Here is a 24,615-nt window from a genome sequence, read left to right on the forward strand (position 1 = left end):
CGCAGGTTCAAACCCCACCACCGCCGCGAAAAAAATGTTTATTCTCTATTGTCTTCTGGCACTTTTCTACTCACTTCATATCTTGTTGTTACCAACATAAGTGCCTGCTCCACTCGCTTTTCTGAATTGAAAATTCACCCTATACACCGGAGCATACTCAATGTCTCAATCGTTTCTATGTTATATGTTTGTGATGAGAATATTGGCTATTAGGCTTAACTGCTGGTCAAAATTACTTCGCGATGGTGGTGAACGAATCGGCGGTCTCAAGAAGTGGGTGAGAGAGGGATCTAGAGATGACTTTGGGTTTGAAACGAATATTTTTGTGTTCGTGGATAGCTCACACGGTAGAGCCACGCTCTCACCTGCCAGGCGGAGTTGTCGTACCAATAAGGTCGCAGGTTCAAACCCCACCACCGCCGCGAAAAAATTTTTTATTCTCTATTGTCTTCTGGCACTTAACATTTCATTCATACTGCAACCACCATTGAGTACAGACGATACAAGTTATTTTTCATTATATTTTATTTGTTTTCCACGTTTATTTGTGTATTGTTGTGCTGACGAAGGGTTTGTACCCGAAACGTCCATTGTCTGTTTTGTTCCCATACGAAGCCTTTCCATTTTCACTCTTTCGTTAGTATTTTACGATCACCGGCTTCAGGCAGCCCTTACCGTTTTCATCTTCACTAGAGGAATTCAAGCGTCGATTGAAGACATTCTTATTCCGACAGGCTTTCTTTTGATTATGTGTATAATTAGCGTTGTTCGCGTACTGTATTAGGGCTTAATGATTAAGTTAATCTATGTAATGCGCCCAGAGCCCTCCTGATGAAGGGATGTTTGGCGCACTATAAATCTATACCATTATTATTATTATTATTATTATTATTATTATTATTATTATTATTATTATTATTATTATTATTATTATTATTATTATCATCATCATCATCTATCTACACCCCCCCCCCCCTCCTCTGTAGATTATCACCATTACTTTGATGAGGTTGTTACAGACCTCCATTGAGAACGCCGAGGAGATGAACGATCCGGAAGGCGATGGAGTCGCTTATTGTTTGAAGAGTTTGGGAGGCGGGGCAGACGTAAAGGAATATTTCAATAGGAAGAAAGACGATGAGGGGGGTGGAGGCAAAGGTGGCGGCGATGATGGTGACGATGATGATGATGATAATGATGATGATGATGATGATGGTGGTGGTGGTGGGGGAGACAAAAAGGGTAAGTAATATACGTTCAAAATATATCTCACCGCTATGCTATGCTAAAAGATATTTTTTTTAAAAATCTAGGACATTAATGTTATATAGCGCAATAATATCCACTAAACGTACTCAAAGCGTTATAGAACGGGTCACTAGCCAACAGCAACACTTCAGCATGAAGGACGATATTAGACTCGTGTTAGGCGACAGTACATTTTTGGACAAAGACAACGCTGTACCGGGCATGTACTCATTTTGCACCTGAGTCCTTTTCCAAGGACTCTACTGTATTCAGGGAGGGACTCGAACTCTGGACCTTCCAATCCAAAGCGAGTGTCAAAACACAAGACCAAATAGTCGCACATTTTGTAATCCTATTTTGGTCAGAGAATCATGACGATAAAAATATATCCATACATTTGATGAAGCCCAACTCATCACATTGGATTAAACCTGGGATTTCTTATATTGGAAGAATTAGGTTTATGACGTTTTGACCAGTTTTTCGGTCAAAACCGATTTTTTTTTCTTTTGCCGCGCGTCCCTTGTAAAGCGCTTTGATCACGTTTCGTGGATCTTGCTCTATACAAAAGCTCAATTTAAATTTTGAACCCTCTGCCCACGTAAAAGAGAGTGATAGCCTGGTAGTTATGGCGGTCAATATTTAATGGTAGACAAACGTCCTATCCAAAAGGTAATGAACAAAAATGAAAGTAACAGCTTGGATAAAGAACCAAATGCCAAACGTTTCAAGCTCAAGACTCTTTTTCAGCCAAAAAAAAAAAAACAAAAAAAAAAAAAAAAAATATACCCAACCCCCCCCCCCCAAAAAAAACAAAAAAAAAAAAAAAGAAAAAACAAAAACAAAACAAAACAGAAATAAAGCAATAAAAACAAAGGGTAGGAAGAAGCAAGCAATTAATTGTCACAATTTGTATATAACACGACAGTAACAAGGATGAAACAAAACTTGAACTTTTATTAACAAACTTGGGCTTGTAAATAGCGCAATAATATCCACCAAAAGTACTGAATGCACTCTACAAGGAACTCCAGACGACAGATCCATCGGGTCTTGTTGCTCTGAAGGACTATGACTCTCGCTTTCGGGTCGGAAGGCCCTGGGTTCCAGCCTCGCTCGGCGCATAGTTGAGTCCTTGGAAAAGGCTCTTTACTCACATTCTCTCACCGTACTCAGGTGTAAAATGAAGACCTGACCCCCCCCCCCCCGTTAACACAGCGTTGTTCTCTGTCCGAATATCTGTAATATCTCGTTCTACATGTTACATGTTGATGTTGTTCAGGGACCCCTTGTAAAGCGATTTGAGCACATTGAGTGGATATTGTACTATATAAAAGCTCAACAAGATATGAAGTGAGTAGAAAAGTGCCAGAAGACAATAGAGAATAAAAAATTTTTTCGCGGCGGTGGTGGGGTTTGAACCTGCGACCTTATTGGTACGACAACTCCGCCTGGCAGGTGAGAGCGTGGCTCTACCGTGTGAGCTATCCACGAACACAAAAATATTCGTTTCAAACCCAAAGTCATTTCTAGATCCCTCTCTCACCCACTTCTTGAGATCGCCGATTCGTTCGCCACCATCGCGAAGTAATTTTGACCAGCAGTTAAGCTTAATAGCCAATATTCTCATCACAAACATATAACATAGAAACGATTGAGACATTGAGTATGCTCCGGTGTATGGGGTGAATTTTTAATTCAGAAAAGTGAGTGGAGCAGGCACTTATGTTGGTAACAACAAGATATGAAGTGAGTAGAAAAGTGCCAGAAGACAATAGAGAATAAAAAAGCTCACGTGTTTGTTTTTACCTGCCTTTTTAAAATTTTGTTGTTTCTCTTCATTTTTATTTCCTAACTCTGTCACAGGTGGAAAGAAGAAGGGCGTATTCGGAAAGCTTGGTTTGAAGAGAAAGAGAGGAAAGGAAACGGATGAAAGCTCAGATGATGATGACGACGACGACGATGATAATGGCAAATCAAAGAAAGGCAAATCAAAGCTAGGAAAATTCTTTAAAAGGAAGAAGACTGAAGGAAAAGATAAAGATCGAGACGACGACGACGATGATGATGTCGATAAGAAGAAGAAAAAGAAAGACAAAAAGGATAAGGATAAAAACAAGGATAAGAAAGAGACAGATAAGGATAAGGATAAGGATAAAAAGAAGGATAAGAAGGATAAGGATAAGAAAAAGAAAGACAAGGATAAGGATAAAAGTAATGATAAGAAGAAGAAAGACGGAAAAGATAAGGGTAAATCCAAGAAAGACGAGAAAGGTAAAAGTAAAAAAGGTGATAAGGATTCGAAGAAGAAGAAAAAAGGTGATAAGGATTCGAAGAAGAAGAAAAAAGCCGACAAAGGGAAAAAGAAATCAAAGGCGAAAAAGCCAAAAGAAAAACCGAAAAAGCCCAAGAAACCAAAAAAGCCAAAGAAACCGAAAAAGCCAAAGAAGCCAAAGAAACCGAAAAAGAAGAAATCTTCAAAAGGGAAAAAGAAGAATTAGATTATCTGTAACATTGTTAGGGGAATGTGTTTGTGACCAATTATGTCCTTTAGTTGTGTCCACTTAACATGTAGGACGAGACATGACGCCTGTTAGGCGATATTATAATTTTTTTTTTCGCACAGAGACAGCACTGATAACGGTCAGGTACTCATTTTACACCTGAGTACAGTTAGAGAATTTAAGTAAAGATTCTTTTCCAAGGACTCAACTTTGCGCCGAGCGCGGCTGGAACCTAGGACCTTCCGATCCACAAAGCGAGGGTCATACCACAAGACCACATAGCCGCACAAATATTCCATAATAGACCGAATGCCGATGACGTCACGCAGACGCATCCACGGTTGCTTCCCTTGAAGTGAGAACACTGAAACTTCCGATCGCGTTGTTTACATTGGGAACTTCAACTGATTGTGGCCGAGTCAACACAAAACTTTCAAAATGCCGAGGATTCGCATTGTCTATGGATGCAATAAATGCACATAGAAAATAAGAAACGTTAATAAAATATCAATAAAAGTATAAAATTACCCAACAATAAATCAGTCGAGGGATATAAACAATAAAGACAAAACAAAGATGACGATTGATAAAGGGTTTTGGGGGTTAATCAGACAATCGGGTATTAGTATTACCCTCACTTCTCTAACACGTTATTCTATTTAGCAATGGCGGTCTCGGCAGATCAGTTGGTAGAGCACTCGCTTCACAATCAAAGGGGAACAAGATCGATCCCGGGTGTAGTCGAGATTTTTTCCTGACCTTCTCCCCCTCCCCCCACCCCTCATGTCCACCCAGCATTGAGTGGGTGACTGGGTCTGATAGATATGGCGGAAAGTACTTTGCGACAGACTGGCGTCTAGCCAAAGGGTAGCAACCAATTGCTATTGTCCGTTTCACGCTGTAGAAACCGGGATAAACTCTGGCTCCATGGGCTTAATGACTCTGACGGGACTACTTAATCTAGTTAGCAATAATGAACGATTCTTGCATGCAAACATTAAAATTTATAAATTCCTAACTTGTTCTTATTCAGATCCTGGGATCGTTTTTTTTATTTTTTATTTTATTTTATTTTATTTTATTTTATTTTGAGGATACGTTAAGACGCCTTCCCCCCTCCCCCCTCCACCCGTAAAATAAATAGAAAAAAAAGAGAGAAAATAAAAAAGCAAGAGTACAAGATTTTTTTTAATTATACCCCCCCCCCCATACAAAAAGAGTGAAAATATAATAAAATCAAGAGTGCAAGAAACCTTTAATTATACCCCCCCCCCTCCCCTTATCCCCCAAATGATTCTAATTGTATTTAGTCTGAATGTTTTCTTCTCTCTCTCTCTCTCTCTCTCTCTCCTTCTCTCTCTCTCTATCCTTCTCTCTCTCTCCCTCTCTCTCTCTCTCTCTCTCTCTCTCTCTCTCTCTCTCTCTCTCTCTCTCTCTTTAATCTGCCTTTTCTTTGCCCGGGGTATAAAACTAATGACATAGTTTTGCTTCCAATAATTGCACGTTTTTTACACCCTTAAAAGGCTGTAGTCGAGGGGCGGGTCGATAGCAACATCAACACCATCATCATTTGGTGTAAAGATAGAGACGCCTTGTTGATTGGATACTGTTGACACAAGCAGAAAAGATGTCTTGCCTTTGGGGTGTATCGTGTCGTGGTACTTCATAATGCCATTATCGTATTGTCTAATACATTAAGTAGTGAGTGCTGTTTGGTATCACTACATGTATTATCACGTTTGCTATAATATTTCCCATTCCCCCTTCAAAAAATATAAAAAAAATCCCACAAAAACAACAACGGCAACAAACAAACGCAAACAAACAAAGAACAACACACACACACACACACACACACACACACACACACACACAAACAAACCAAAACAAGACAAATTTAAGTGCCACATGATTATAAATTATAATAGAATTTAAATTGCAAACGCCGAAACGATCATTGTTGTTGTTGTTGAGGATGATGATGATGATGATGATGATGATGATGATGATGATGATGATGATGATGATGATGATGATGATGATGATGATGATGATGATGATGGTGGTGGTAGTGATCGTGATGATGAGACCGATTAAAATGAATAATTGTTAATTTCATCATCTTCATCATTATTATTATTATAATTGCAGTAACCATCATAAGCATCACTATCACTAGCATCACCAACATCATCATCATCATCATCATCATCATCATCATCATCATCATCATCATCATCATCATCATCATTATCATTTATATTTTTATATTTATATTTATTCTTTATTCACGGTGCGGCTATGTGGTCTTGTGGTCTGACACTCGCTTTCGGATATGAAGATCCTGGGTTCGAGCTTCACTGGGCGGATAGTTGAGTCCTTGGAAATGGCTCTTTACTCACATTCTCTCACTGTTCTCCTGGCCGTTAACAACCGTGGTCTCTGTCCGAAGATAACAGTAACAGGCGTCATATCTCGTTCTACATGTTACGCGTTGCTATTGGTCAAGGACCATTTGTAAAGCTCTTTGAGCACGTTTAGTGAATATTGCGCTACTTAAAAGCTCAAGTTTAAGTTTAACGATGTTACGTAAATATGTAAATGATAGAGTCGACTTATAGTTTCAATTCCAGTCCTGTCATAGTGTTGTGACTTTGTAGTCAGAGGGACTCGCCTTCGAACCGATAGAGTCGCGATCTAGGCGACGCAAATTAAAGTCCATGGAAAAGGCGCTTTTATTCAACTTTATCTCACCACACTCGGATTTGAAATGAGTATCTGGTAAATAACAGCGTTGTTTCTATCAGATAGCACAAATGGGGGCTCCAAGAATCACCAACATGCCCAAAGTGTAACCAAGCACCACAAGATGCAAACCACCTCGAACTAGATTGCCCAGAGACAAAACTGGAAGGGGGATTTGAAACCATAAACAAATGTGATGATGACTTCCGAACCTGGATTGATACCTTGAACATAGAAGTGTAGCCGAACGATACTACTACTCTATCAGATAAAAGAAAATAAAACAACGGTAAAGAGGTTCACATGCGACGTGTCTCTTCCTACAATATCATATGTTGTGTCGGCTTGGGACCTCTTGTAAAAAAAAAACCCCAAAAAACGTGAGCTTTTATATAGGGCAGTATCCACTTATTGTACTCAAAGCGCTTTACAAGGGGCCCCTGACCAACTGATGTAGAATGAGACATGACGCCTGTTAGGCGATATTACAAATTTTTTTTTTTCCCACAGAGACAATACTGCTAACGACCAGGTACTCATTTTACACATGATTACCGTGATAGAATGTGAGTAAAGAGCCTTCCAAGGACTCAACCATGCGCGGGCGAGGCTCGAACTCAGGACCTTCCGATCCGAAAGCGAGTGTCATACCACTAGACCAAATAACTGCACCAGACTGTAAACATTGGGCGGCTATTGTGTTACACGAATGCGCAATTTCTCTCTCTCTCTCTCTCTCTCTCTCTCTCTCTCTCTCTCTCTCTCTCTCTCTCTCTCTCTCTCTCTCTCTCTCTCTATCTATCTATCTATCTTTTCATAATCAATTTCATGTAAATAAATTATTGAATGGCTTTGTTATAAATGACAAGGTGTTGACTAGTTTTTATTGTTATACGATCTATCAAATCTACAATTGTATAATGGGTGCTCCTGAACTCCGACAAAACACAAAGTAGCAGCCCTTCAGAGCCATTGGGCCCATGGGAGCCGGAGTTTATCCCTGTTCCTATAGCGTGAAACGGACAATAGCAATTGCTTGCTAACCTTTGGATAGAACGTTAGTCTATCGCAAAGTACTTTCCGCCAAATCAAACAGACTCAGCTACCCAAAAACAAAAATAAACAAAGAAACAAAGAGTAATTGTGGTCACATCAAAAGACATGACTCCATGGAAATTATTTGCAGCACGGATGGTGCTTGTGCTGACTTCGCGGAAGTCCCAGGTTTAAGAGTTTTTTTTTTTTTTGTTGCCAAGATCAGGGTCATTTTAATCGATTTTATTTGAAGGACGAGTTTTCTGGCCAAAATTTTAGATACGTATTTTTTTCAGGGTATGACAGAGAAAAAGTTCTATATATCCAAGATCGATGCGTATTTCCTTGGATCCACATACAGGGTGTTTACTTAGTGTGGGTACCTACATGCCGTACTTCACTATCTATTTATATCTATTCCTTTAAGCGATAGATAGTATAAAGCTGACGTCACTCGGGTCTTTGTTATTGTTTTTTTTGCCATCAGTGTTTATAAGTAATTCTCACTAGTATTAATCAGACTATATAGATAGTATGTGCGCTCACAACGTTGCCATCCGGAAATATAACGGACCAACACACAAAACTGTGTGTATCCATGAACGTTTATAGTCAGGTTAATAAAGTTCAGTGAGCATTACTCATAAACGCGGATGGCAAAAAACAATAACAAAGACCTGAGTGACGTCATCTTCGAACTATGTATAGATAGTATGTGCGCTTGGCTAAGAAGCTCACAACGTTGTCATCCGTAAATATAACGGACCAACACACAAAACTGTGTGTAACCTTGAACGTTAAAATCTGGTTAATACAGTTTAGTGAGAATTACTCATAAGCATGGATGGCAAAAAACAATAACAAAGACCTGAGTGACGTCATCTTCGTTCAATCTGTAGGTAGTATGAATTGACGTCACGCAGGTCTTTGTAATTGTTTTTTGTCATCCATGTTTATGAATAATTCTCACTAAATTGTATAAACCAGACTATAAACGACAGAAATACAAAGCAATTGGATTAAATAGTCTGATGTCATGTCGCCCAGCAACGGCCTGCTATCGTGGTTCTAAACAAAGAAAACTTTTTATTCTTCATGCTGGCTAGAACTTTTCATATATCTTGTGATCAGAATGTGTAAAGGTCAAAACATGATCAAATTTATAATGTTTTTTCCCCCTCTGGATACGCTTTTATGCTCGTCGGAGAAACATTTCATAAGGGCGTCCGCCATTGTTCCGATAGTTTAGAGCCAGTTACTAAGTTACCATGAGTCATTACGAGGGAAGTGACGTTACAACTGTTGAAGCGTATTGGAAAACAGATGTAGGGGGATAGAAGACAGAAGTACCTCCCAGCCCACTATGGGAGGTCAGGAAACCTACCCGGTGGCCAAGAGATCGTTAGTTTTATTAACTGAAGAAGTCTCGTATTGTCAATATACTATTCGATTAGAATGAGAAAATCCAAATTGTAGAGGGTTTTTGTATCAGTACCATGTTGTACCTATACTTTATGGGAGGCAGCGTGGATCAGATATGGTCTTTGCTTCGTACCCAAATTGTATCGATTACCCGCCTCGTTGTGGGGCCTTGAGCAATTCACCTCGCCCTATCTCACTTTGTGACGCTGCACTGCAGCTGACGCCTGGGTTATTCCAGTATTCCCTTGGAATATACCCTAAAGATAAATTTCCCCTAGGGGATGAATAAAGAGGGATTTTAAAGATTTTATTTATTTATGGACACCCTGTAGATTGAAACTAATCGGAATTTCAACAAAATCACGGATTTCCAGGGGAAACACTTGTCTACTAAATAGCTTATGCCGCTTACGTAATATGTTGGTATTGTTACTTTCCGACACACACACACACACACACACAAAAGCCATTGAGATACGATAAAGAATTAGCACTATCACAAAAGGGAAATAACCAAGAAAATCAAAATCAATCCACATTGTTTCATGATCTATCTCCCTACTCCCTTCCTTGCAACAGGCAAATTTCGTGTATTTCTCCGATTCTCAATTGATTCTGTCTTGGATTGAAATTTATATTTATTCGTTACATTTCTTCCCCTTATGTTTTGGATGTTTTCAATACCATAAATAGTTTTTTCCAGGATATTCGATTAAAATGTCTTGTTCTAAATGTTATGTGTTGCTGTTGGTCAAGAACCCTTTGAGCACATAGAGTGGATATTGCGCTTTATAAAAAAAAAGCTCAAAATTAAAAAAATTATGGTAATTTTTTTTTAATTCTTAAAGTCTCTAAGCACATTCCACTTCATTTCAAGATACCTGGTCTCAATGAAATCATCTAAGTCATCATCATTGTCCACCTATAGACATTCTTAGCTAAATATGTATATCCTATAATATTGTGAAGACATTCAGCGTCATTGTTTTGTCACTTTGTTAGTGTTATTATATATATCTGAATGTGGCAATAACATGAATCCCAACAGTTAAAAAATCAAACAATCTCGATACAGATCAAATAAGAAAGTGAGCTACATAGAAATGAGAAGAAAAAAACAAACAAACAGATAAAGGGGGGATAGGAGGATAGAAAACAACAAGTGACCTATCCACCAGGTCTGGTAAGACTGAGTGGTCTCTACTTTGTTTTTTGTTTTGTTTTTAAGGGTTTTACGGCGCTTGCAACACATTAAGGTCATATCAGCGCCAGTAAAAAGGAAGAATATGGGATAGTAAAAAGTTTTAGAATTACAGTTAAAGCATCCAAGAATAAGACAGACAAAGGGGTATTGGTTCAAATAGGGAACAGATGTAGATTCCAAGAGCACACTATCAGTGTACTTAGTTTGAGATCACCTAAAAGTCTCATCCAGACACAAGCACAGGTCCCCACTAAAAGGAATACACTCAAATGTTTACAAATCATATATAATACATAAACAAAACATAATACAGTGCATAACGGAGAGATGATTTACAATGTAAAAAAATATCATCTCCCAAAACTAACTTTACATTTGACTGTTTCCCTCCCAGGACAAACCAAGTAATCTCATTCCAAGACAAAGACAGAAAGCATGTTGGAAAACAGACATAGGGGGATAGACGACACAGTATGTACCTCCCTGCCCACTATGGGAGGTAGGGAACCCCACCCAGGGTCTCTCCTTTCAGGATAAGAAGAGAAAGTAAGAAATAAACTACGGTGAGAATATACACTGATCCCTGACCATAGCCATTAACTGCCCGATAGCACCAGACATGTTAACGAGTAAACCAGAATTAGGTGGAAAGAAATTTTTAAAAAAACAAGATTTAAAAGGCAAATTGGTGTAAAATGTCTGTGACTTTATTTTCTCTTTCTGAACCACTTTGTTCACACCACAACCCATAAATAAGAGATATTCAATAAAGAAATTATTCCAATCATTCATACATCTCAACATACGGCATCTTTCCCATACTTACATCAATAATATCATACAACTACACACCATACATACCATACACCATGAATACACACACACAAACCCATATCCTTGCAAAATTATCAGATAACATTATTATTAATAGCAATAATCAATGAAACATATTGAACATAAAAAACTAAATTACATGAACTTTGATTCTCATGCACTAACCAGTTTTATGTCAGTTGACCAGCATCTGTTCTTGTTTTTAATGGTTTTACGGCGATTGTAACACATTCAGGTCATACCAGCGCCAGTAAAAAAAGGAGAAAATGGGATAGCAAAAAGGTTTTAGAACGACAATTAAAGCACCCAAGAAAAGGTGACACAAAGGGGAATTGGTTCAAATAGGGAACAGATGAAGATTCCAAGAGCACACTATCACTACTTAGTTTGAGATCACCTAAATGTATCATCCTGACACAAGCACAGGTCCCCACTAAGAGGAATACACTCAAATGTTTACAAATCTATGTAAAACAAAAATAATACAATGCACAAGAGAGAGATGATTTACAAGTCAAAATCTATTCCCAAAACTCTACAAATTTGACTGTTTCCCTCTCAGCCAGGGTATCCAGCCAAGGCCAGGACAAAACCACGTAATCTCATTCCAAGACAAAGACAGAAAAAATGTTGGAAAACAGATATAGGGGGATAGACGACATAGCAAGTGCCTCCCTGCCCACTATGGCAGGTCAGGAACCCTACCCAGCAGTCATTTGACAAAAGCACTCTCCCAATCTAGAGATAAAAATACCAAGCAAAACTACCAGATCAAAGGACGTCAGAGGACACAACTATTTTATTACAAGCCCTATACCATTTGATTGTAGGAAAAAGGCAGGGAAAATATAAATTCCTAGAAATTTCAAATAGAATTTAAAGATGAACAAATAGCACAGAGGTAAGTCAATCGCAAATGGATTGATAGTTTGTTGGAATGGAACTCCATGGAGACACAAGGTTTTCTCATGACTTCCCATGTTAAAGACAAGCCCCAAACAAACCTACTGAAATTGGAGGTGCTATCAATAAAACCAAACACTTAGAACTAATCTTTAAAAACATATGAAGGAGAAGATTCACCTTTTAATAGAAGAATAATGAAAAAAAAGAAATATCATAAATGCATAAAACACAAAAGACATGAGAGGCTGGCTTTACACTTCAGAAAAATTAATGGCTCTCCAAAATCAACAATGCAATTCATATGATTGAAAAAATATAAGTTGAAAAAAGAAAAAGAATAGAAAATAGTTCAATCAGATACATTTCATGAATGTCATAAGCTTACACAAAAACAAAAAACTTGTGTTGTAAAATCATAATAATCTGACGAAGTTAACTCTCTCGAGTTCACCACAGTTGGAAATTGAACGAATCTGTTTGATTTTCCATTCATATGAACTCGAGAGAGTTAATAGAGAAAAATGCTCTATCCCGACGGATTCCAGTTGCATAATTTTATGATTAGACCCATTAATCATATTATTTCCAGTCTCTTCCTATTAAATGTAAAGAATTTTTTTAAAAAATAATTCTTTTCATGACAGTCATTTCTTTCCTGGAGCAAATTTGATAAAGCAGTAAAATCGACTTTACAAAAGAATTGAGCAGAAATTGCCTTGGTGCTTGTTTGAAAGTAATATGTTTCCATACGATGGTGGTTAGAAATTACATTAATAATTGAAAGATAGCACCGAGCTGCAGGTCAGTAGATAAAGTAAATCAAGCATTATAAAATGCTGTCAACAGAGCTGCCTACTTGAAATTTCAAATATTCAGTTTCCAAGGAAAACAATGAAAAGGTCACAATAAACAGCATTACTAATCAATTATTTGCCCTCAGAATGATCACAGATGCTCCAAAGTCCAAAATGTACAGTTTCTAAGCAACTAAAATCTCCTTTTCAACAAGATTTATTGAATCAAAAACGTCTATGCAGTTCTGTAGATGAGACCAAAAATTCATAATTCTACAAGTCTGGCTGTCAATATCAAAGAATGCCATTATCAAGTTGACTATCAATTTCACATCCTGAGTCTTACAAGTCCTGAGTATCGTATAAATAGTGTAAGCAAAGATTTATTTTAAGTTCAGAAGTCTAAATAAAATATTTAAAATTTGAACAGCACATTGCATGTCATGGGAATATTCTATTGAGTTGCTTTGGCCTTCTTCCGTGCACTTGTACCTTTTTTGTCTTTTTTCTTGAGGCCGTCCATCCTTGCTTTCAAAAGGTTACCGTAGGCCTGCAAAATAACACAATACATGTGTCAATGAATGACATAATCAGTCAGAAGGTGAACATTTTGGATTTGCATTCTTTTGCATTTTCTGAAAGAACTTGCTACCCAGAGCATTTTAATCTTTATTTGAAGTAAATCGGGTGATTTTTCATGAAGTTATGGTCAGAGCATACAATTGATATGATTGGTTTGAGATCACGTAAAAGTCTCATCCAGACACAAGCACAGGATCCCACAAAGGGGAATATATTCAAATGTTTATAAAATACATTCCAAACACAAACTTGGGGAACAGTACACAACAGCAGGGTTGCCAACCTTAAAAGAAAGAAAAAGTGTTAGACTGCCTGTCAAAAAAAAAGTAAGATTTGGATTCACGATGCTGGGTAACATTGGAGATAATTAATTCTTGTATCAATTTTGTGAGAGTGAAAAAAAATGTCAGGAACTTCAGGAAAACTTGAAAATAAAATCATGAAGCAATGAAAATAAATCCCTAAATTGATCAAAGAACAATTAATTGTTGGATAGGACGCTAGTCAATTGAAAAGTACTTTCCACCAGATCTAACAGACCCAGCTAACCAATCATTGTTGGATGGACAGAGGGGTAAGAAAAAAAATATTGACTGCACCAGTCCCATTGCATGTGAAGCGAGTGCTCTACCAACTGAGCGATCGGGACCCCCACCTTGACAGTAAGATCTATAAGTATAGATAGATGATATCCATCAACATTTTCAACTCACCATTTGAAACTTTGTCACGTCTTTATGATTAACCTGCAAAACAAAAGTGTCAAAATAATTAATTGAAATTGTCTGTGTGTTTTAAGTTTTAAGGGTTTTACAGTGCTTTTTACTACACATTGAGGTCATATCAGCGCCAGTAAAAAGGAAGGAAATTGGATAATAAAACATACTAGAGGTACAATTAAAAGAACTTGAAGAAAAAGTAAGACAAAGGGAAATTAGTTTAAATAGAGAACAGATGTAGATTCCAGTGTACTGAGTTTGAGATCACCCAAAAATCTCACATAGACACCAGCACAAGATCCCACTTTGAGTTAGAGGAATACACTGAAATGGTTACAAATCATATGTTAAAAAAAAAAAAAACATAACAGAGAGATGACCTACAAGGAAAAAAATATCATCTCCCAAAACCATACTATACATTCGACTGTTTCCCTCCCAGCCAAGGACTCAGGATAAAACTAAGTAATCTCATTCCAAGACAAAGACAGAAAGCAACTGGAAAACATGTATAGTGGTATACAAGACACAGCAAGTACCTCCCTGCCCACTATGGGAGGTCAGGAACCCAACCCAGGAAATTATCTGTTTAAAAGGAAAGTAAGTCGCATCCCAAATGTTAAAAAAAGGGAACATTGGCAGTGATGAGATCCAAAACTGCTATAAAGCAAATCATACATTGTTAGAATTATATTGTATAAATTATACCCACAATGCAAACTGACACCAGCTGACAAATTAGTAAGGCGCTAACCAGCAGCTTAATAAGCTTGTCAATTGACAGAGGTAAAAATATGTGTAGCATTATTATTGTAGTTGTAGATAAGATTGTAGTTACAGAAGAAGAAAAGATGAAAGAATACTAGAAACAACACTTTTCTTTGTGTGTCAGTGGCTATGTGACCCGAGATTGCTTCCCCTGGGCAGTAGAAACACATAATTAAAAAGAAAAACTTATTGCCTTACTCTACAGTTTTCAGATGCGAACCGACACCTTCATGTGATTTCATTTTGTTATATTTTTATATCTTAAGTTATTAATTAATTTTTTTTTAAGGTAGCATCAAATAGCACAAGCTCATCTACTTTAGATAAGACTAGCCTCCGGTCCATAAGGTAACGAGCAAATGTTGATGGTTGTTTCACACGAACCAAAGCTGGATAAAGTCTGGCTCCATGAGCCTTATGGCTTGGAAAGACTTTTTTTTCTTCATATACCTTTTAAAAAAGGCAAAATAAAAGACGAAATGATCGTACCACTGTTGATATTTTTCTGTTTCCTAGAGAAGCTCTAATCAAGCATTTGTATTCATTTGGCTCAGGGACTTTTCCTGTTCTTGGTTTGGGTTTAGTTCTTCCATCATCTGAAAATTTGTAAAAACAAAACCAGAAAAAGATGTTAAAGTTAAAGTTAAAGACTATTTAATTTGGCCTTTGAAAAATATAGATAATTGTTAATTAATATTAAAAAAAAAAAAAGATTACCCATTCAGCATTAAACAGCCAACAACAACAACAACAACAATATAAATCAATATAAATAATAATAATAATAATAATAATAATAATAAATAATAATAATAATAATAATAATAATAATAATAATAATAATGAAAAAAATACTATACAACTACTAATAATAAAAATAATATATATCTAAAAGGCCACTCCTATTCAAATGACAACTCTAGGCACATATAAATGGACAATTAATGTTTTGGTCCACAGCTTGTTATGCTACATCATAATATGCTGAATAACACAGTGTTGAATAGGCGAGCTTTTAGTTCTCTACCTGCGCCGCGGTCAATAGGTCATTCACTCCATCAAATTCCCAACCAGTGCACCGGGTTATCTCCCGCGATACTTAACAGAATTGTTACTGACTGGTTAAATTACAATCGCTTTTGCACAACCACAGTCAATTTTACCAATTTAAACAAATTGGCAACACATTGAGAAAACTTTGATCTGTATTTTGGTACCAAACACTCAATCCTTAAAATTACTGTCTTCGAGATATTTTGCATTAAGATATCAGCACAATTTTGATTATAGTTTGTTAAATTTAATTTATTGATTGCATTATTAGAAGCAAACAAACTGATAGAAACTTTCAAAACTTGCTCTAACCGATGGAGGAATAAAGTAACCTTTCATTCATTCCCTCACAATTTGTGCGTCACTCTTAGTTCTTTGATGATATGCGATAACATCTCGGTGCAGCTGTCCGATTTGTTACGCTTTGATCACTGCTGGTTCAGAGGGTTATGAATTCTGGTCATTGATTCTTCATTCCACAAATTATATTCAACAGATGGTCACACGAGTTTAGCTTAATATTATATGAACACGATTATGCCAGTTTTCCGTTCCACTAGTTACAAACGTGGTCAACTAAGAACACTAGAATAAAGTCCGAGTGGTTTCATATTTCAGTTGTATATATTTGAAATTTACTTCCCAGGTTAAAATATTGTTTCAGTACTTTGTGGGTAAAAAAGAAACCTTGTATAGTTTGTAATTATCTTGCTGCAATGATCAATATATGATTAATTAAGGGTGATCATTTTAAGCATTCTTGATACAAACACGACTTAACGAAGGGACAAAGGATAAATAGTAACCATGTCATAAAGAAATATATATATATATATATATATATATATATATATATATATATATATATATATATATATATATATATATATATATTGTGTGTGTTGTGTGTTGTGTGTTTGTGTGATAGTGTGTGTGTGTGGTGGGAGAGAGAGAGAAAGGGAAGAAGAGAAGATAGAAGAAGAGAGAGAGAGGAGAGGAGAGAGAGAGAGAGAGAAGAGAGAAGAGGAGAGAGAGAGAGGAGAGAGAGAGAGGAGAAAAGAGAGAGAGAGGAGAGAGAGAGAGAGAGAGAGAGAGAGAGAGAGAGAGAGAGAGAAGAGAGAGAGAGAGAGAGAGAGAGAGAGGAGAGGAGGAGAGGAGAAGAGGAAGAGAGAGGAGAAGGAGATGAGAGAGAGAGAGAGAGAGAGAAGGATGGGAGGAGAGAGGAGGAGAGAGAGAGAGAGAGAAGAGAGAAGAGAGAGGGAGAGAGAGAGAGAGAAAGAGAGAGAGAGAGAAGAGGAGAGAGAAGGAGGAGAGGAGAGAGAGGAGAGAGAGAGAGAGAGAGAGAGAGAGAGAGAGAGAGAGAGAGAGAGAGAGAGAGAGAGAGAGAGAGAGATGGTCCGACCCGATGGATGGACTGATCGTCTGATGAAGAGGACAGAGGAGGGTATGGATGAATATATGGATGGATCGATAAATAGATGTTTGCAATGGTGGATGGATGAATGGATAGATAGATGAATGGATAGATAGATGAGAGAGAGAGAGAGAGAGAGAGAGAGAGAGAGAGAGGGAGAGAGAGAGAGAGAGAGAGAGAGAGAGAGAGATTTTCATTTCATTAATGAAGGACAAAGACATTTAATTGGTTTATAAATATGTAAAAGTCACTCTGTTGCCTCCATAGCCCCGTGATTTACACGTGACATAGTTTGTGCTATTTCCATACTTTTACATAACGCGGCTGCAAATGTAGACCTGTTGCTGTTCTTTATTATTTTTGTGATTTTCAAAAAGGTTGAGCAAACATTGCAATCACTGATTTATTTTTATCTTATTTCGACAAGATGTGGTGACTGTGCATGAAGAGTTGTGGTTGTCAGTGCTTTCCCTCATCTTTGTTTTTAATCCCGTTGTCTCTGTCGGAAAAAAATATGTAATATCGCCTAGAAGGCATCATGTCCAGTTCTATATGTTACGCGTTGCCGTTGGTCAGGGACCCTATTTAAAGCGTTTCAAGCACGTCTAGTGAAAATTGCGCTTAATAAAAAAGCTGAAAATCTCAACATTACGTAGTCTGTCATGTCACGTGTAGCGCATAGTTTTGAGGACTTTTTAGCACTGTCTTTGTCAATGTCCACATTAAGGGGGGGGGGGGGGATACATTAAAAATTATGAATTTTGACCCAGTTTGCTAAAATTAGATTTTGGTGGGATGTTGTCATGTGACCATTTGTCTGCATAAAAAATTGAATGAGAACTTCATCTCCAGTTTTTTTCGACTCAAAATAACGTATTTTGTGACCCATATTATGGTTAAATCCTGCCCATTTTTAGTTTCAGTGGACTGATTTCATGAAATAATATCAAAGAGTCTTTATAACTAAATAAAGGCAAAAACATATCAATGAAAAGTAGAAACTCTTCTCTATCTTCAACAACCAATCACTTTGTTCTTAATTAATTATGTCATGTGGTCACAATCCAATCAGAGAGTGAGAGGAGAGTTTTTCCCTAACTCGTTTACTTTGACTTTTAAATGCATTTTTCTCAAAACTGCAATTTTCGTCACTAAAAACTTCCCTCAGTTTTCAACCAAACTTCTTCAAACTTTCTACAAATGAGTATCATACAAATATGCAGGTCCTCTAGGAGCCGGATTTTGGAAAAAAAAAAATTTTTTATGAGTAATTTGAAATTATGTAACTTTTTTCGAGGGGAATAATCGAGTAATAACTTTGAACTTAATTTTTAAAGTTTCTAATTTAAAAAATTAAAAATCGGGCTTCTAGAGCCTCTTTATTTTCCTTTTTTCTATCTCTGACCAAAATATTATGGCAATCGGTTGATAAACAAAAAAGCCTTTGACTTTTTAAGATTTGTTGTTTATTTTCCAATATGGCGTCATTTCCATAGCAACGGGCAACTTTTTTCGAAAAAAATTATATGCAATCATCCTTCCCAAACATATACATTATGACTGTGCATAGAAGTTTAGGAAATTTCATCAAATATAAAAATGATCCTTTAGTGTCGCTCACCCCTCTTAAAGATGAGATAAATATCTGGTTTAAAAGATTAATATCTGGTTTTAAATCCTGAAACAATTATGTTTTGAGATTCGTTTTCTTTTCTTCTCTGTTTCTTGACTTTTCTACAAAGCCTACACAGTTCATTCAAATGTTTATCATGAATTTCTTGAGTGTGCTCCATGACTAAATGAAATTTTTAAAAATCATAATAAATTCAATTTTGTTGACGCACAGATGGAATTTTAGCAACTTACAGTTCAATTATAATAGATTCTATTTGTGAAAGAATAGATTTGTTCTATGTTTCTGTTAGAAGAATTTAATTTTTTATTGGAAAAATTAATGCATTTTAAATTACAGAAAAACAGTCTATTTAGGATTGAAATATCACGATCATTATATACAGCACTGGCATAAAATACATATGAATGGAAACAGGAAATCTTGATAAATATTACAGATTAAAGAAATTTGTGTTTAAGCTCACTGTGAAGCGATAACAAAGAGATGAAAGTGAACATAAATCGACTGATATCACCCGATATCACCGTAATTGAACTCACTAGGGGATTCCCCGTAATTTGGCAGGCGTGACCCCGGTCAACCTCGGGTCATTCCTTGAACTAAGTTACCGCTCAGGAGATATTTTCGTTACTGTGATAAAACAATTATATTATATAACAAAAACAGGGTACAATGAGGGTTATCATTCAGAATATGTGCGGCTATGTGGTCAAGTGGTATGACACTCGCTTTTGGATCGAAAGGTCCTGAGTTCGAGCCTCGTTCGGCGCATAGTTGAGTCTTTGGAAAAGGCTCTTTACTCACATTCTCTCACCGTACTCAGGTGTAAAATGAGTACCTGGCCGTTAACAGAGTTGTCTCTGTCCGGAAAAAATTGTAATATCGCCTGACAGGCGTCATGTCTCGTTCTCCATGTTACGTGTTGTGTTGGTCAAGGACCCCTTGTAAAGCGCTTTGAACACATTTAGTGGATTTTGCGCCATATAAAAGCTCAATTTAAAAAAAAAAAGAATACTTACATCGTTTCATTGTTAGAACAACTGATCCAGACGATTTTGCTCTTTCAAACATTCTTGTGAGCTCTGAAAGAAACTGGAGATTAAAAAAAAAATTAATACCGTTAACAGTAACAACGAGATTTAGGCACAGTTTTCTCTGTTTTGTTATTTTAATCTCCTTGAGATATCCGTTACTTTATCGTACATACCTCACTTCTTTCCCCATTTCATATTTGTCTCACTTTTCTTAAAATTAATGGTGATTCAGAAAAAGGACATCTTCTGTGTGATTATGTGGCCTTTTGGTATGACACCCGCCTTCAGATCAGTAGGTCCAGGGTTCGAGTCCCGCTCTGATTGCTGTATAAAATTGAGTCCTTAGAAAAAACACTAAATATGATACCTTACTTAAAACATAAAAATAAAATAAAATTTCCTTTATTCATCCCATCGGAGAAATTTTTCTCTAGGGTCTATTCCAAGGGAAGACTGGAATAACTCAGATGTCAGCCGCAGTGCAGTGCCGCAAATTGAGCCACGGCGAAGTGACTTGCTGAAGGCCACACAGCGCAGCAGTGGGTGATCGAACTTGGTACCTTCTGGGTACGTTGTAAAGACCGTATCACTGAGCAACAATATGATGAAATATCTAGATGAGCTTTCTTTCATTTTTTTGCAATCCCAATTTTGAAAAAAATTACAATAGTTTTTAAAATAATTTTTGATAGAACGTGCCTACATTGATGTCAATCATACCGAAAGAAAGTTCGATCTATACTCTTTACTTAAAAATTATACTAGCCAAACAAAACCGTTAAAATACTTCAAGTTACTGTGAAGAATAATGCAACAGTTATTTATGTGAAATTTAGTTATTCAAATTTTAACCTAAACAAACGCTTCACTTTGTCTGACTGATAAAACTGACACTGACAATAAAAAATTATCTTAAATTGGAAAGTGAAAGAAGATTTAACTTTTTCAAGTCAGAAAAGACATTGGAATGGGGAAAAGTCATGTTTTTCCTCCTACCCTACTCTACTAACTAACGGTTGGCGTTGGCTTTGGCAAATTCAAACAAACAATAATTTAATTCAATAAAACGGGAGTGGGCCCTGGTTCATCTATCTGGTCTTCTTCTTCTCTTACCAGTGATTACCAATCAGGGGTGAGAATGACTGGTCACAAAAAAGGAGGAAATTTTTCATCGTGGAGATCATGACCCATCCATGCCACCATAACCTATAAATTTGAATTTCACAAAAATTTACTGAGATGCGATCCAAAATTTGTCTTGCAGCAATTTCTGACACAACTCGGTGGAATGTCAAAAGTTGAAAGTGTAGTAATTACAACATTTGGTGGTTGTAGTCTGGATGATGATGTGGTGGTGGTTGTAGTAATAGCAGTGGTAGGGATGATGTGGTATTGATTGTAGTAGTTGTAGTAGTATGGATGATTGTGTGGTGGTGATTGTAGGAGCTGTGGTAGGAATGATGATTTGGTGGTAGTTGTAGTGGTAGGCACTTTGATAACTCCAGTCCAGTGGCCGCCGATAGGCTCACTGTAAGGTGAAACTCGTTTTTTGGAACTTTATTTTTGACCCTTTACTGTTTTGGTCACCATGGCGTTATTTGTGAACCTATGTGACTAACTTTGATATCATTATAAAGGGCACAAAACAAGCTTTCTAACGGTGTATTTAATTCTTAATTCCTGATTGTATTTCTCAGAAACTTATGTAATAAAAATTTATAAATTTTCGAATTATAAGAACTTTTTAAATTATGGATACATTTTAATTATACTTCATACATCGATAGACAATTAATTGAAGAATATCTCTGCTAAATTTCATCAAAATTGATACACTCGCTCATTATTTTATTTTTTCCGCCATCAACCCCACTTTTTAGGACAAAAACCTCATATTTTTTCCCCTTTTCATTTATCCTTAATTCTTTACATACTTTCCATCCATAAAAATGATTTATATGAAAATAAAGCTTATTTTCTGACCATTAAAATGATACCTAACACTTGCCAATTATTTTTTAATTGAAACAAAATTACTGAAAACAATAAGTGGGCCATGTTGACTGTAAAACTCAAAATTTCCCAATCGCCGCGAGATGCTGGTTTTGAGGCAGCAGTGAGATCACAGATTCTCTCTGTAAAATTGACAAAAAATTTCAATAGAAAAATATAAATAACTCTGGAACCGTAGGTCGTAGAGAAACAAATAAGGTATCAAATTTTATGTTTTTTCAAGTCCCATCCCCCTGACTGAGTCAAATCAAGATATTTTGAGTTTGAAAATTTTATCAAAGTGCCTAAGTGGTGGTAGGGATGATGGTGTTGTGGTGGTTGTAGTAGTAGTGGTGGTAGGGATGATGGTTTGGTGGTGGTTGTAGTAGTGGTGGTTGAAGTAGTGGTAGTAGGGTTGATGATGTGGTGGTGGTTGTAGTAGTAGTTGTGGTAGGAATGATGTCCCTCCCCTTCCCCTTCAACCATCAACTAACTAATCAAAGAACACTACTGGCTACTGGCTGGTCTTCTGTGTCAATTGTGACATTTGGTGCCATACTGTCTGGCCCAACTGGTCACTTAATTTCACGAGACTGAGCACAGGTGTCCAAATATGACATAAGACATAGTGGTGATTTTGTGGTTTTGAGGAAAATGTTTGCATTGACTACGGCAAATTTGAAAAAAAAAGGAGGAATAGGAAATGTGATTGTGATGGGATGGGCGGAGATACACTACCATTTAGGCGGAAGATTCTCAGCCCTGCCAATACCAGATAGTGCAGGTAGTCAGTAAATGTAGGAACCGTGAGCAAGTATAATTATAATGAAATAAGGAGGTGAGGACTGAGAATGAGACAGACCGAGGAGTTATGTTGTCACAATTGTTGAGGGAATTGTAACAGTATAAAAATCCTTTTATAAGATTTTTTAAAATTCCCAATACTGAAAGATGAGTAGCTACTTACTGGGTCATTTTCGAGAAGCATTTTGTTGCTATTTAATTGGAATCAAAGTAGTAAGAGTAAAACAGCTGCTTTTCTTTTCCACAAACAGTCGTTTTTTCACTTTCAGGGAGAAATCACGGTGATGTTGGATGGAGCTCTCAAGCTCCTGAAATAAAAATGGTCCCGTCTATAAAATTTTAGAGACCCGTAGACACGGTGATCACAAAAGATTTCGGAATGCGTACGGAATACCATTTGTCCTGTTGTTTTAAGAAAAAAAAAAAAAAACAAAAAAAAAAAAAACAAAAAAAAAAAAACAAAAAAAAAAAAACAACAAACAAACAAACAAAAAAAAACGTTTATTTTTGGTGTTTTTGTTTGACTGGGTTTTTGTTGTTGTGAATTCTCTTTTCACTTTACGCATGTCTTATGGAATAAAGACGATTACAACTTCTTCAAAAATAAAAAAATAAAATTAACAAGGAACAATTTGGGTTCAATACCCTAGTTCAGCCAAGGAAGTATTCAGTTAAAATTGTACAAAACCTAAAGTGGATGTTTAATCGCGCCGTGTGAAGATGAACGATGTAGATTAATGGGGGTATAATTAAATCATATTATTATTTCATTCCCCGTTGACTCAAGAAGGGTTTCGAACCTGAAAATTTTCTTGCTTAGAATTTTTCACCCTCTTTGCGAAAAGTAAAAGACCCTTGATTGTCCATCACTGCAACTTTACACACACGCACACACACACACACACACACACACACACACACACACAAGTATATGGGTAACCTCCACTAAACTTGAGCTTTAAAAAAAATAAACAACGAAAAACTAGAGCTTTTATATAGAGCTATATCCACTAAACGTGCTCAAAGCGCTTTACAAAGGATCCCTGACGTAACATGTAGAACGATGCCTGTTAGGCGATATTACATTTTTTTTTTCGACAGAGACGACCAGGTACTCATTTCACACCTGAGTATGGATAGAGAATGTGAGTAAAGAGGGTTTTTTTTTCCAATGACTCAATTATGCACCGAGCGAGGCTCGAACCCAGGACGTTCCGATTTGAAAGTGGGTGTCATACCACAAGACATGAAGACCTGATCAGAGCACTTTTCGAAGGGTCCCGAGCAAAGCTCTCTATAGATAGAATGCGCTTGGCCAAGGAGTTCACAACGTTGCCATCCGGAAATATAACGGACCAACACACAAACTCTGTGTAACCATGAACTTGTATAGTCTGGTTAATACAGTTTAGTGAGAACAACTCACAAACGCGGATGGCAAAAACAATAACAAAGGCCTGAGTGACGTCATCTTCGAACTATCTATTAGCCACTCCCACGCCTCGTTCTGAAAAAAGTCCGCGAAATTAAAGGGGAGGCAAGAGAAAATCAGCTGATCGTTAAAATAGTAACAGAAAAGTGGAGGTGCTCGGCAATGAATGCAAGAAAGACATTTAAAACGCCGTAAAAATGTTTAAAAATCACTTAATGTTATAATTACCATCCATAACAACCTGTCAAATTCACATATGTAAGATGTCAAGCCAAAATTAATAATAAAATAATAAAGAACACGATTGACCGGTGGTCCGTTGACTACACATGCATACGAGTACCAGAAATATTTTGTAAACAATGTAACACAATATAATGTGTAAGTTTCAAAGCAAATGCAACCACAAATAACATCAAAGAACAATGTTTTAATTTCATAAAACCAAACGTATATTTTCTGCCCCCGATATTGAACGTGTAGTTAGTA

General features: G+C 36.8%; 2 protein-coding genes across 2 annotated transcripts in view; one reads left to right on the forward strand and one right to left on the reverse strand.

Annotated features, from left to right (window-relative positions):
* The window catches only part of LOC144962926 (peripherin-2-like), a 35,152-nt gene extending 22,271 nt beyond the window's left edge, over positions 1 to 12,881 (forward strand). Inside the window, exons 5-8 of the mRNA XM_078896337.1 lie at positions 1,020 to 1,173; positions 3,115 to 3,234; positions 4,416 to 4,437; positions 12,839 to 12,881. Coding sequence (XP_078752463.1) covers positions 1,020 to 1,173; positions 3,115 to 3,234; positions 4,416 to 4,437; positions 12,839 to 12,881 — 339 coding nt within the window. The remainder of the gene's footprint in view (positions 1 to 1,019; positions 1,174 to 3,114; positions 3,235 to 4,415; positions 4,438 to 12,838) is intronic.
* Positions 10,844 to 23,008, reverse strand: LOC144963191 (signal recognition particle 14 kDa protein-like). The gene is made up of 5 exons (XM_078896921.1): positions 22,858 to 23,008; positions 19,884 to 19,956; positions 15,251 to 15,357; positions 13,988 to 14,020; positions 10,844 to 13,242 (listed from the first exon to the last, which is right to left on the reverse strand). Exons 1-5 carry the CDS (start codon positions 22,876 to 22,878, stop codon positions 13,147 to 13,149), a joined length of 330 nt encoding a protein of 109 aa, XP_078753047.1. The 5' UTR covers positions 22,879 to 23,008; the 3' UTR covers positions 10,844 to 13,146.
* Positions 23,009 to 24,615: the final 1,607 nt, after the last annotated feature.

This window comes from Berghia stephanieae, chromosome 1 (assembly GCF_034508935.2).
Source record: "Berghia stephanieae isolate SIO BIC M18660-M18661 chromosome 1, UCSD_Bste_1.3, whole genome shotgun sequence".
Lineage (NCBI taxonomy): Eukaryota > Metazoa > Mollusca > Gastropoda > Nudibranchia > Aeolidiidae > Berghia > Berghia stephanieae.

Excerpts from the sequence above, each read along its gene's own strand:
- LOC144963191 (XM_078896921.1), bottom strand. The coding sequence starts at position 22,878 with ATGCTTCTCGAAAATGACCCA. Across the intron at positions 15,358-19,883 it reads TGTTCTAACAATGAAACGAT|ATGATGGAAGAACTAAACCC; the intron begins GTAAGTATTCTT and ends ACAAATTTTCAG. Across the intron at positions 13,243-13,987 it reads ACGTGACAAAGTTTCAAATG|GCCTACGGTAACCTTTTGAA; the intron begins GTGAGTTGAAAA and ends GTTATTTTGCAG.